The sequence below is a fragment of the Schistocerca nitens genome, chromosome 1 (assembly GCF_023898315.1).
Source record: "Schistocerca nitens isolate TAMUIC-IGC-003100 chromosome 1, iqSchNite1.1, whole genome shotgun sequence".
NCBI classification, from domain to species: domain Eukaryota; kingdom Metazoa; phylum Arthropoda; class Insecta; order Orthoptera; family Acrididae; genus Schistocerca; species Schistocerca nitens.
Window position 1 is genome coordinate 1,139,619,999 of NC_064614.1, and position 15,074 is coordinate 1,139,635,072.

At 43.2% G+C, this 15,074-nt stretch overlaps 1 protein-coding gene across 1 annotated transcript in view; it reads left to right on the forward strand.

The window, feature by feature from the left end:
• LOC126232590 (uncharacterized) overlaps positions 1-15,074 on the forward strand; it is a 62,333-nt gene that overhangs the window by 19,892 nt on the left and 27,367 nt on the right. The window contains exon 3 of the mRNA XM_049942807.1: positions 9,361-9,645. Within this exon, the coding sequence (XP_049798764.1) occupies positions 9,361-9,645 (285 nt within the window). The remainder of the gene's footprint in view (positions 1-9,360; positions 9,646-15,074) is intronic.

Consider the following 15,074-nt stretch of genomic DNA (forward strand, 5'->3'; position numbering starts at 1 on the left):
CTGACCTGAGGACATCACACACATCCATGCCCGAGGCAGGATTCGAACCTGCAACCGTAGCGGTCGCGCGGTTCCGGACTGTAGCGCCTAGAACCGCGTGGCCACTCCGGCCGGCCACCACTATTTCGACGACGACTTCGCACACAGAGCAGTCGCAAATTAAACAATTAAATCAGAATATCCCTCCGAATTTAACTGTAAATTTTCATACTTCGGTTTTACATAATGTATCAAATGTTTTAATTTCTCAGAAGAAAGGCTGGCCGAATCATTTGCATGGCAACGCAACCGATTAACTGCGCTTGAAAATGTGTATGTTGTACTTCAGCGAAACAGGAACTGTTGGCTTTAGTCAGCTTGAAATTACTGAAGACGCGCAGCAGTCGTTTGATTACACGATCACAAAAACATGTACATGTTAACAAAACATTTTTGCAGAGTCGACCACTTTTTTATTTCTAAGTTTTGTACCTATACTTCAGTCTGAGATTAAGGTCTTGTATGTACAGCAGTTTCATCCGAATCGTCATGTGTTTCAGGAGCCAAATGGGTTATGAGCTGTCGGTGACGCTTGCCACTTGACAAGAACACAGCGGAGTAACTGGGTCTTCGTGTGTACTTGAGATTGGTTTGAAGATGGTTGGCACATAACCGAGTCCGGTAACCACCAGTAAAATTAAAATCAATTCCGTTTGGGCTGATACTTTTTATTTATATTACGTACAGTCGCTGATATTCCAGTTTTATGACCAAAATAAGGATTACCTTCATTTCTGCAAAATTTGTTCATTCTTTACTTAGTTTGCCGAGATTAGTTGATTCGCTGTACCAGGAAATATTTGCCTTCATTAAATTCCGTCAGTAACAGTTTCTGTTTCATAAATTGATTCGGCGTTGTTCTGATTCGTAATATCTCCCTTTTTCTATTCATGCTTTCGTCATTTCTTTTTTATTGATCCTAAAACTACGAGAGAAATTTGTTTTACGTACCAACTTTTGTAACGTGGAATGCTGTCTGTAACTCGTAACCTTGTTCTGATGACTTTTTTTTCGCCTTTCCTTAGTTCGGATGATTCTTAGATCTTTCAGTTTATCTCTTATTCCACTTCTTCCATACTTCGTAGTTAGTTATAATCCTACATTATAATTCTTATTCATAAAGAGACTTTCAGAAATAATAGGCAATCCTACTTTTACATTTTTAATATTTCTATATGCTTTTTTTTATCGTACTTCAATGTCTGCCAGAATCTGTAAATTGTCGCAGACATTAGGTAATCCATTTTGAGATCGTTTCTCTCTTCTATCCAAATTTACTTCACTTTTGAAGTTAGATTATCCTAATATTTTCTTCATTCCTCGATGTTCATCTAAAGATGCGAACTTAAAATCTCATCTTCCTTCTTTCTTTATTATAGCACACAGTTAAACAAGAATGCAAGTAGGTCATAGCTTCCTCTAAGTTCTGGTGTAGTCTAAATTAGATCTAACAATAGTAGCATCAACTTTCCTGTAGTACGTACTTGCTCTTGTCAATATCCCTATGCATTTCAAATGCTGTAAGAATACTCAAAAGGGCAGATAGGGCAGACATATAAATATTTTAAATACGTTATTATTTCTTTTGTACCTCAATCTACGTACATAAGTCGGTGTGAAATCACAGCCTTAGCGTACATGCACCGTTTGTTGTTAGCGAGCTCTCCAAACATTCTTGAGCACACATCGCCTCTGCCGAATTATCTAAATGTTTCACAAAATCTAAGTAATTGAACACACTTTTGTCTATAGAGTAATGATTCACAATAATGTCTGCTGTGATAGCTTGCAGGTTGTACAGAACAGGCAGCGTGAAAACACGTTTCAATTAGGAGGTACTTATTTACAAAATTGCTTGAAAGAAAAGTTACGTCATCTAAACCAGGGGTAGTCAACCTTTATTACGTATCGCACATTTTTGTAACTCTGTTAGCAGTAAAACTTTCTAATTTCCCTCGGATTCCACAGTAATGGTGATTTATAAAGCAGAAAAGTAGCTGTATAAAATTTTTTTAGTGTAGTTACAATAAGTTGAAGCACATAGTAATAATTAAATACCAAATAATTTAGGTCAATTTTTTTAAACCTAATGAATTTTTTTTTTAAACCCTTACCGCCTACCGCCCATCGTGGAAACTAGAAAGCCCACAAGTGGGCAGCAGGGACCAGTTTGATTGTCACTGGTCTAAAGAAACAGGTCGCACAGGACTTTTGCAGTGTGAGATGATTTTGATATTAACACCGTAGACAGCGTTTAATTATACGTTGACAGATGTATATAAGGATAATCACCTACGAATCCAAGAATCTTCTGCTACGAAAGAACCAATATCAATATATTTATCGGAAGTTTCCACTGAAGCTTAAGTTGGGTAAATCGGTAGGAACAAATAAATAAAAAAGTTAATATCGTAAAAATCAGCAGCACCCTCAAGGGCATAATGTGTTAGAAATCGTTCAAAAACGAGGAAAGCAGAGAACATCCGTCTCACTGGCCAACGATTCTGCAGAGGGATATATGAAGCACACATTCTCCACACTCCACTGGACAGTCGCATCAATCTCCTCTCGAATGGAAGAACTCTGCCCCCTTGCCCCATAAATAGGCGATTTATGTGTCGGCAGTGGCAACACAATGCAATGTCTGCTCGTCTCAAGGGTTCTTCGACGAGTGACTCCGGGATACAGAAAGCAGAACTGCAAGAAATGTTGGTTTACTACGTCACACTATTTATCTTTATATTTACAACCTACGTTTGGCGTTTAGTGACTTTTTGGATACCGTTTCGTGATGTAATACATACGTCCCGAGGAAAGGAGTGCTGTTTTTCAGAAACAGTGTAATTCGCAGTGGGTTTTCTGCACACATGTGTTCGTTTAATCGCACTACGAATACAGATTCTAAGAATCTGACACGTATCTAAAGTGCAGCTTAACAGAAGCCTTCTCGTACGGTGAAAGTTAAAAAGACATCAAAATTTTAAACCACCGTCTTCTCTACAAGGTTTTGAAAACAAAAGAGGCGAGGGAATCAGAGGTGTGTATACGACGGCGAAATAAAGCGTGCTGCTGGGTAACGAAGAATTATTCTGCTGCGAAAGCAAGGGAGGGCACTTTTTGCTCCATCCGTGAGCGGAATCTCGCAGGGGAAGGCCAGCTCCTTTTCTTTTTCCTTCCAAGGGTGAACCTTCCTCATGCGGAAAGAGGGTGAGATTTAATTCGTGGGCAACAAGCTGTCTCTATAAGAAGGAATAGTCTGTGCTTACTCCCAAACTTCCTCTTTGTTGTTCTAATCATTAAGTTAGGAAAATATGTGACACCTGTTCTGATGAGATTACAAGCGGCGCTATCACCAGTGTTCTCTTACGAATGAGAATTGTGTTCCTTTACAGCTGAACCCATACTTGTATGTAGTGTCTGCATTTTTATCTGTTCGACTGCCATACGTCAAAACGTAAAAAAGAAATGCTCTGCCAACCATTTCGCAAGGAGGTCACAACCATAAATTTTTGTTTCATATTTTTTTTTTCGTCTTACGACTGTGCTTCACATGTGGTCTGGGGAAGACAACATACATACACAAAAATAGAAAAATAGTATGCCACTCTGTCATGGTATTGAATGCCATCCATTTGTAGTCGCAGTAGAAGAAATACACTAGCAAAATATTCCTTTATTTATTTCTGTACATCGATGTCTGTTAATGATTTTCAGATTATCAATCACAGAAAAATAAGTACGTAATATATTCGTTAGTAAAAGAGGTATGGCAGATAGAAAATAATACTTATCACATCATTCTTACGTGTTGCGTAAACGAACCGGCACGAAAGTTTGTATTCTTGACCTAACTGAGGTTCGATCGTGCACTGTAATGAGCTCCTACCCAACCATCGCAGCGACGGAATCAAGGAGTACCATTTACGCGACGTTAAACTTTTCTCAGATGTATATTTTCACATAACCAGAAAGTTTATAGGAACACAATGTTTTGGTCACATACGAAATAGTATGCCAATGAATAATGTAAACTATTTTCAGTATAGAAAGAAAATAACTAAAAGTAAGAATTACGCTCCAGACAATCAGCAGAAATAGTATTTTACCCAAGTCAGATTGCTAATATATTCGGCAGCTCTCGGATTTAATAAAATCCGAGGTGAACATGTGATGAAAGAAATGTGTTACGCTGTAGCAGCTTCTACACACAAGGGAATTACCTATGACAGTCGTCGGAAAATCGTAAATCTCAAAACCGCTGTTACTTAGCCTTTGTGTTGAGAAGTTAGTCGTCTTTCGGCAGCAAATGGTTTTTCTCCAGAAACTAGAGACAATTTCACGAACAAGTTAGTACGTTGCACATCTCTGGATAAACTATTAAGTTATGTTATTTCGCAGGAAGAACAAAATTGTGAAATCAAAGTTAATACATTTCTAATAGTATAGATAACAATGGAATAGCTGTAAAGTCACCCACTATTGGCTTCGGCGATCGCTAGTGTATTGCATACATGATGTACCCTGCAGCAGCTTCTATACACAGAACCTTTCGCTATGTATTTGCCTTTCATTTTAATGCGTGGTCTTGCGTTGAAAGGGAGGAAATTTCTTTTTGCAAATAGCTGGGTCATCGTCTGCTAGCTGTACATCGTTTGGCAACGAGTTCCCTTTCTGCATTGTCAGGTCCCTGTGCGGCAAGTTAATAGTGAGCAGATTAACTGGAGTTAACGACAATGTCGCTTCGAAATGGAGGTGAAATTATTCTCCTCTATAAAAAAAGGAGTGAAGTAGAAAGGTACCACTAAGGAACTGCCTGTCGCTTGCTTTCATGGAGCTAATACTGTTACTCGAGGAGCTATACATGTTCTGAACACCAGTGCACAGAGGTTTCTCAGTTCCCAATAAAGTCGCTTTCGCCGAGCTTTACCACGCTCATCGCGCCTTCTCGAGGTCTTCCCGCGGGCGTTTGCTCCTGCGGTACCATGGGACGGCGGGCTGCGCTTGCGGTCCCCCAGGGACAAAGTCCGGCGGACTTGCTCTTTGCTGGGAGGCCGCACCGGTAATGGAGCACTCGGATAGCGCCTTCAATTTTTTATCGGCTTCCGCCACTCAGGAACAAACACTGCTGAAGAGCGTAACCTGCACCGATATCAGACGCTGCTCCGCACCACAGTGGAGACCGACATCGCGGAATGGCAACGATTTTTGCCTAACAAGAAACCAAAGACAGCTTTGTTGTTTTCTCCCACACACCGTCGTCCACACTGATCTTTTAGGTTGCTAACAGTTTGTTTGACCGGGGTCCTGTGGTTTGGACACCCAGATCAACTGACCTCACGTGTCTGGGTTTCTTCCTCTGGTCGTATATGAAGCAGCTGGTGTATGAAATCGTCGTTGAAACAGAAGAAAATCTCGTCCCTAGGACTGCCGTCGTTGTTGGCACCATTGCGGACATGCCATGAGTCTTCGAACGGACACGACAGTCAATGGTCCGACGATGTACTGCCTGCATACGGGCCAGTGGTCGCTAGTCGTGCATTCGAGCAGTTACTGTGCATGCCACTACCGTAATTAAACTACCTTCTGTAAAAAGCAGCAGAAATTACCGTTAGAGACCCTGTTCACCATAACGAGATATATTTGTTTTGATCTTCTCTACCTCCTGTATGAATCTGAACGAATAGTTTCGGAACACGCTGCAGAAGTAAGGACAAGTGAATAGCACAACATAATGTACGCCGTTACTTAATCCAGTAACAGTACCTATGCTGTATGCCAGAGAGGGTACTAACGTGACTTCCCTTTATTTGAAACGCTCAATTAAAGACATAAAGTAGCCTTTAAGTAGGAAAATGCGCTGAATTTATTACCTGTAACTACTGCTGTAATTTGTGTGAATGACCGCTGTAGCGGATAATATTATCTTCCGTTTACATTCATATGGCAGTTAATGATTTTCTGTGCCTGTCTGTTGCAGACGGAAGAGATTCTGGCCCTCCGAAGCTAGCTGCTACGAGCGTTAAGGTGAGTATCAGCTTATTCCTGCGAATAATCCCAATTTTTGCTGTTCCTGTAACGGTATTTTCTCCTTCATATTAATACTTTAATGATATTGATTTAGCCCACCGTATGCAGCGATTAGGCTACCTTAATTCACGAGATAAAAGCGAGAGATTAAAGTACTCGGGCACCCACTGTGCAGTGCGGAATTGACCGAAGCCGTCAGTATGAATGGACGCGGGAAGTATCATATTGTCAACAGAGAAACAGTAACAGCAGAAGGGGTCACTAAGGAGAGCTCAGTAACTTGGAATGTGGACTAGTCATTGCATTATACCCGAGTAGCAAAACCATCAGAGACATTTCAGCCCTTATAAATCTGACAAAGTCAGCTGTTGGTGATGTGAATACGAAGTGGAAACGCGAAGGAATAATCACACATATACCAAGACCGGGCATTTATCATAGCAGAGAGTACTTATAAAAAATAGCAAGAAAGCAGCGGAAGTAATCACTCGTGGATTCGAGAGTGCTACCAGAAGTCCAGCTAGCACAATGACTGTGCGTAGGGAGTTAAAGAGAATGATGTGATTAGGGAAAATGAATCACGCTGTACCCTGCCCCAATCGAATGGTAGGACTTGGGTTTGAGGAATGCCTGGAGAACGTTACCTGGTTCAAATGGCTCTGAGCGCTATGGGAGTTAACATCTGAGGCCATCAGTCACCTAGACTTAGAACTACTTAAACCTTACCAACCTAAGGACATCGCACACATCCATGCCCGAGGCAGGATTCGAACCTGCGACAGTAGCAGCAGCGCGGTTCCGGACTGGAGCGCCTAGAACAGCTCGGCCATAACGGCTGGCGAACGTTGCCTGCCATCATGTGTAGTGCCAAGAGTGAAGGACAGTTGAGGTAGTGTTACGCTGTGGGGAAGTTGTTCGTGGGTAGAATATAGCCCGCTCACTGTGCTTAAGAAAACGGTAAACGCGGAAGGATATGAACACATATTACACCACTGTGTACCGTGTAAAGTCGAGTAAGAGTTCGCAGACGATGATCGTTTGTATCAGCATGACAGTACACTCTGTCATAAGGTAGCAAGCGTGAATCGATGGTCTGTAGACAGTAACAGTCCAGAAATGGACAGGCCTGTCCAGGTTCCAGACCTGAACCCTATGGAATACCTTTCGGATGAGTTAGAACGTCGTCCTCACTCCAGACTCCGGCGTCCAACATCACTACATTTTGTGGTTTCGGCACATGAGGAAGAATGGGCTACCATTCCTCCACAGACTTTCAGAGATCTCACTGAAAGTGTTCCCAGCAGAGTTCAAGCTGTCATATAGGCGAATAGTCGACACACCCCATATTAATGTGTACTGATAGGTGACCGCATTACTTTTGATCTGATAGTGTATTTATCGCACCACCCAGGTATCTAATTACAAATGATAACTAATCATTGCAGAATGTGTAAAATAAAGCCGTTCACAGGACAATTTTTCATTTGTACACATATGACAAATTTATGTGATTTCTATGCTATTCATTTTCGGTTGCTTGAATCTCACTTAGTTTACAGATTACTTTTTTACCTTTCATCATCTTGTGGTCACAATCACGTTACGCGAGTTATAGGTGTGGAGACTTACTGAAGAACTATTACTTTATCTCACAGTTCCATTGTTGATATTCTGCGCTCCATTCGTCGGAATATTTTTTTTATTGTGATCAGTCAACCTGCTTCCGCAATCATGGTCAAACGTCCGATAGAGCTGTGGCACCAAACAGGTTTCTAATACTGATAATCGAAAAAATATTAATGAGAAGTATTTGATCAAGGAGGAAATATAGTGGCGTATTGTCTGTGTCCGCTAGATTGTTCAAATTCAAATGGCTCTAAGCACTATGGGACTTAGCATCTGAGGTCATCAGTCCCCTAGACTTAGAACTACTTAAACCTAACTAACCTAAGGACATCACACACAGCCATGCCCGAGGCAGAATTCGGACCGTAGCAGCAGCGTGGTTCCTGACTGAAGCGCCTAGAACCGCTCGGTCACAACGATCGGAGTGCCAGATTGCTACGGGTTGGATTCGTCAGTGGAAATGTTAAACTCGGCGCCACGTCTTAGTATTACTGAGAAAAGTAGGCCTATGAACCGGTAACATAAGCGAGCGTCTTCCTTCAGTTCATTTCTATAAATACTTCAACCAACAATAGCAAAATACTACACTGCATCATCACTCATCATAGTCACCAACATAAGGCAAATACTTAATTCACATATTTCGGCCGGCCGGTGTGACGGAGCGGTTCTAGGCGCTTCAGTCTGGAACCGCGTGACCGCTACGGTCGCAGGTTCCAATCCTGCCTCGGGCATGGATGTGTATGATGTTCTTACGTTAGTTAGGTTTAAGTAGTTCTAAGTTCTAGGGGACTCATGACCACAGATGTTCATTCCCGTAGTGCTCAGAGCCATTTAAACCACATATTTCGCCGAGGAACTAAGTGCGACCCTACTTCAGTATTTCGATATGTCTAACGGACACTGACGAAAAAAAAGGTAAGCATCATCATAATTGAATTCAAGGGTAAGTATGAGATATTTCCTCAGTCATATTTCATATCTGGAGCTTAAGATATCTCAAGAATTATTTCATTCAAGCATTTCGGATATATAAACCCAGCTTCCGCTGAATGCTTGGATCTATGAATATCCCTCCAATAATACCCTCTTGCATGCATTTCAAGGCCTGCCAATACCAAGGAAATCAAATTTTTCCTGTTAATCAACTGATGCTTGGTTAATCAAGCGAAAACCATCTGAAGCGTTAAGGTACCGATATATTAATTTTGATTTGGGTGATGGCCTTGAATAAGAGCATGGGTTCCAAATAGGTAATAACAATGCAGACAAATTGAGTCACAGTGATTCTTTCTATCTAAAGCTGGACTCCGTGAAGGGGTCGCACCGTGCACACCCATCACCATTCCGGGGCCCTAGGTAATAACAACGATGACTTCTTCCTGCATGCTTTCCCTCTACATAATGAATTCGGAATCTGTGGGAATTCAGACAGGGAGCAAGGGCCGGGGCAACAGCATTAGCGCTCCTTCTCACTGTAAAAACAGCTCCGGTTTCTCGGATACTGGCAGCTGCTTAGCACATGGTGTGTGCCTCATTGACATTCAAATGCGCGTACTGTTGCGCGAAACCGAACGTGAAAGATCGCCTGGGCGGGCCCGAGGCTGGCGTCTCCACAGCGGCAGAAGTTGCGGTTTCCCTGCCCCGCGTGTTGACTCTCATTGACAGTCAAATGCGCGGCGGCGGCGGCTGCGGCGGCGGCAGTGGCGGTGGCCCGCGTACCGCTATAATGGATCAGCCGAGAATTACCACCGGCAGATGGGGCGCGCACGGGCGATGTGTGTGAGCAGAGCGCCCAGAGACACAGAGCAAACACGGGCTCGCTGCGGAGTAAAACACCGTGAAAATTTAATATCGCCGCTGGGGGTGGAGGCGGGGGCGGGAGCGGGGGCTGGACGGCGCCTGTCGTCCGGCGCTGATAACTTTGCGGGTCCGCCGCCGCCGCCGTCGCACGTAATGGGGCAGAAAACAAATAACGCGCCTCCCGTGGCTTTAGCTTCGAAGCGGAACGGACAAGCAGTCGCGTGTCTCGAAGAGGAGACGGGGTGCCAAGTAACGTGACCTTCTACGTGAAGTGATTTTTCTGCTTGTAGCACAGAGAAAATAACGCTCGGAAGAGCGAGGCTGCAGCCCCAGACTGCCTAATGGCAACAGAAGTAAACTGGGGAAACTAACTTTTAAATTTCCTATAAAACAGCAGTCGTAGATGCCGGAAGTGACCTTACTGTAAATCGCTGTTGTATCTGAAACTAAAAAAGCTAGTAAATTACAATTAAAAACGACTTATTGGATCTATATTCCTTCGAATCTGATCAGCAATATCATTTAACTGCAGATTATTCCAGGAGGACTGAACAATGTGGCGCGGTAGCGAGACATTGCCCTCGTCGTCAGAAGTACGACGTTTCAAATCACCGTCCGGTCATCCAGATTTGGGTTTTTCCTGATTTCCTCGAATTGCTTAAGGCCAGTGTCAGGACGGTTCCTTTATACGGGCACAGCAGATTTCTTTCCCCATCCCACACGGATTCCAGCTCTTGCTTCGTCTGTAGCGACCTCGTCGATGAGACGTTAAACCCAGATCATACTCCTCTCCCTCCCCCTTTTCAAACAGGGCACAAAATTTTGAGAGACGTTAAACCCAGATCATACTCCTCTCCCTCCCCCTTTTCAAACAGGGCACAAAATTTTTTAGCCTTGGAAATGATGAAGGATCAGGAGATTCCTTTGGAATTACTTGTGACAGAGTATGAGAGAAACGAAGTTAAAGTTTCGGTCCGGTGTCTTGATGAAAGTTTCCTTTCATATCTATAAGCATTTCAAGCGAATGATTGGTTGGTTACTCAAACGTGATATGGTCTCTTCCCCACCCCATCCTTCTCTAAAACAATTACTGTACTGTCTGTAATTACTTCAGTGTCGACGACATGTTCAAACCGAGCGAGATAGAGCAGTGGTTAGCACAGTGGACTCGCATTCCGGAAGACGACGGTTCAAACCGCACGTCCGGCATCCAGATTTGAGTTTTTCGTGATTTCCCTAAATCGCTTCAGGCAAATGCCGGGATGGTTACTGTGAAAGAGAACGGCCGATTTCCTTCCGTAATCCGAGCACTGTCTCTAACGGCCTCGTTGTGGACGGAACGTGAAACATGAATCTCGTCCTCCTCGACACGTTCAACACTAACCTTTCTACAGGCTGTCCATTGAATTTGAGAAACAAGTATGTATTTCACTTTTAAGTAAATCATATTGTCGCGGGTGATGATATGATATACTAACAGATAGTGCAGAATAAGATAAATAGCTTTCAAATAGGAGTAAAATTTACTTCCCTCACTTTGCTCATCGATTTGAGTTGTGGCGTGATCTTTTAACACGATAATATTCATAATATACTGCACTACATATTTTGCTTAGCTGTTTGCACGTCCTCTTCACGGATGAGCTGACCTAAACAACAGGACAAGTAACGAATTCAGACTTATGACAGAACAAACCCTTCCATATTATTATCAGAAAATGTACATTTTTATGAGTTAAGTTACAACGTAAAATAGTGCTATACAGATTAAATGTATAGATGATCACTATGTGTACCTACAAACCCACACAAACCTATGAAAACCAGATATAGGTAGGCTATAATACTGCTGACTAAAGAATAAGCAAGTTCATGCTATATACTACATAAACAGAAATTTTATACATAACGTTTGCTGCAATTCCGTCCAAAGAAGTTAAAAGTTATTGCCAACAAAGGGGTGTCTGCAAATATTCAGCGGCTTTACGCTGGACAAAGGAGCAGCACAATCTCCACTCCAAGTAGAGAAGGACTTATTCAGTGTGCTCCCTCTCCCCCTGACCCCACCCCCCACCCCCAGCTCTCCACCACTCCCTATCTCCACTGCCCTTTCGCAGCGACACCTTCTGCCACGGAAACACGACCATAAGGGAGAGGTACCAACTGCTTCACGCTCCCTGCTGCCTGGCATAACAGAAAACAAGCAAAGGCTAGCCGTGTATTGTAAAAACAGCGCTCATTTGTCGGCGGAGCGCGATAACGGAAGATTTAGTACGGCTCAGATATCAGCCGGCACTGCGCTGTGTGGCGGTAAAGCCGTGGGCAGAGCGAGATAGCGCCACCTGGCCCGACGAGGCGGTATTTAATAAGGAGGGTCCCCGGCCGACGAGAGCGCGCAGATAGCCGTACGACCGTGACCCCCACGCCCGCCGCTCGCTCGTAAATAAATTACCCGCGCTGTCAAAGAAAAGGGCTGCAGCCGTTGTAGTGGGGTTATCGCCGGCTAGTGAGCTAAAGTCCTCGGCCCTTGAGGAAGCTGCCCGCTCGGCTACTCTCGAGGGACTGACCCTCGGAACTTTTCCCCGCGGCTATTCCGTTTTTTTTATCTCAAAGACGCATGAAAGACTGTCAGTTTATTACCAACCCGATGCTCACGGCAACGAATTTTTTACTAAGGGAACCTCGACAGTTTTCCCTTTAATGCAAAATGGACTTTGGAGTTGAGCGGCGCGTCTCAGCAAATGGAGAGGGACACAAAATAACAAATTCAGCGGAATACAGACATCATTAAAAATGGATGAATGGTTGAAAGGTTTCTCACCACGTAATTGTGTCCTCAAGTCTGCTTAAAAAACAGGTAAAAAATCACATCAGACAAGAATAAATATTAATTATACGTATGATATAGTGAACAGTTTTTAGCGTGTATATTGTGTGTGTGTGTGTGTGTGTGTGTGTGTGTTTGCGTATGTGTGTATGCGCATATCAGTACATGTTGAACAGCCTATATATTGACTGGTTATCCTCTCTCTGCCATTCCTATTACACATTTTCTATTTATTAAACAATTAACTACACGTGTAAAGACTGCCCGGAAGAAGTATTTTCTGTTTCTGTTTTCGTCCTCAGAGGGAATCATCTGTTTGGATGTTTGAAGGTAATAGAAAGTGGCAACTCGCAAGAGTTGTAAATAATTAACGAATTAATGGTGTCTAAATGTTTCTACAGGTAGTTCACAACTCCCACTACAGAGAGGACTTAGTCGGTAAAGTTTTGTTAAGGAACCCATCTACGGAAATGTACTACTTGTATACAAAATAAATTTGAAGATCATATCACTTTCAAATCTCTGGCTTCATGGTACGCACACACTGAGGACAATGAGCTCTGACCATTGTGCTCTACAGGAGCTGCTCCTCATCTTGACCCTGCTGTTCATTTCATAAGATGTATCTGCAACGCATGATTTCAAACACATGGTCCACAAACCCTGGTGTGTCCTGAATAACTTCTGCTGCCGCCAGAATTCGTGCAGTGAGATCACCTTCCGACTGTACAGGAGTCTCATGCTCAAGAATTTTCATTTGGTCACACAAGAAAAATTCGATAGAGGTTACATATAGCAACCATGGTGGCCAAGCAGTTGGTCCACCTCGACCTGTTCATCTTTTGCTGTACGCTTGCTTGAGACGTTCCCCAATGCCAAGGGCAAAACGTGTGGGTGTGCCATCACCGTGGAATCAAATTTGCTGATGGAGTGACAGTGGCAAATCTTACAATAACAGCACCCTCTCCTTTGTGTGAGTACTGTGAAGAGGGACATTTGAAAGTGATCCGACCTTCGAATTTATTTTATACCCAAACGGTACATTTGTCGACATGTCTTCCTACCATGCATCCTCTACAATACCTATAAGCCTGTAATAGAAATTACGAAACCCACAGTATACGGGGTGACCCGGCCGCAGCCGTGTCCAGGATGTGATGTTTTACTGGATTTCTGATTTCACGGTACACTCGTGAAATGGTCGTACGGGAAAATCCCTACTTCATCGCTACCTCGGACATGCAGTGTCTCATCGCTCGTGCGCCGACTATAACACCACGTTCAAACTTACTTAAATCTTGATAACCTGCCATTGTAGCAGCAGTAACCGATCTAACAACTGCACCAACAGTTGTCTTAAATAGGCGTTGGCGACCGCAGCGCCGTATTTTGCCTGTTTTTATATCTCTGTATTTGAATACACATGCCTATACCAGTTTCTTTGGAGCTTCAGTGTATAAAACGAATATCGGACTAGACCAATCTGGGACCGCTCTATGGAATGGGCACGTACAACACCGTTTCAAAAATCATTCTTTTTGTAATAGTAAATAACCTTAAACACATGAATGACTCCGGCTACACGATGAAAAAACAAATTTTCAAATATCTGATGAAACACTAAAGAAAACTGTCCTGACCAACATTCGGAGAGAGACCCTGTATATACAGGGTGAGTCACCTAACGTTACCGCTGGATATATTTCTTAAACCACATCAAATACTGACGAATCGATTCCACAGACCGAACGTGAGGAGAGGGGCTAGTGTAATTGGTTAATACAAACCATACAAAAATGCACGGAAGTATGTTTTTTAACACAAACCTACGTTTTTTTTAATGGAACCCCGTTAGTTTTGCTAGCACATCTGAACATATAAACAAATACGTAATTTGTGCCGTTTGTTGCATTGTAAAATTTTAATTACATCCGGAGATATTGTAACCTAAAGTTGACGCTTGAGCACCACTCCTCCGCTGTTCGATCGTGTGTATCGGAGAGCACCGAATTACGTAGGGATCCAAAGGGAACGGTGATGGACCTTAGGTACAGAAGAGACTGGAACAGCACATTACGTCCACACGCTAACACCTTTTTATTGGTCTTTTTCACTGACGCACATGTACATCACCATGAGGGGTGAGGTACACGTACACACGTGGTTTCCGTTTTCAATTACGGAGTGGAATAGAGTGTGTCACGACATGTCAGGCCAATAGATGTTCAATATAGTGTCCATCATTTGCTGCACACAACTGCAATCTCTGACGTAATGAATGTCGTACACGCCGCAGTACATCTGGTGTAATGTCGCCGCAGGCTGCCACAATACGTTGTTTCATATCCTCTGGGGTTGTAGGCACATCACGGTACACATTCTCCTTTAACGTACCCCACAAAAAGAAGTCCAGAGGTTTAAGATCAGGAGAACGGGCTGGCCAATTTATGCGTCCTCCACGTCCTATGAAACGCCCGTCGAACGGGTACCTCACCCCTCATGGTAATGTACATGTGCGTCAATGATAAAGACCAATGAAAAGGTGTTAGCATGTGGACGTAATGTGCTGTTCCAGTCTCTTCTGTACCTAAGTTCCATCACCGTTCCCTTTGGATCCCTACGTAATTCGGTGCTCTCCGATACACACGATCGAACAGCGGAGGAGTGGTACTCAAGTGTCAACTTTAGGTTACAATATCTCCGGATGTAATTAACATTTTACAATGCAACAAACGGCACTGATTACGTATTT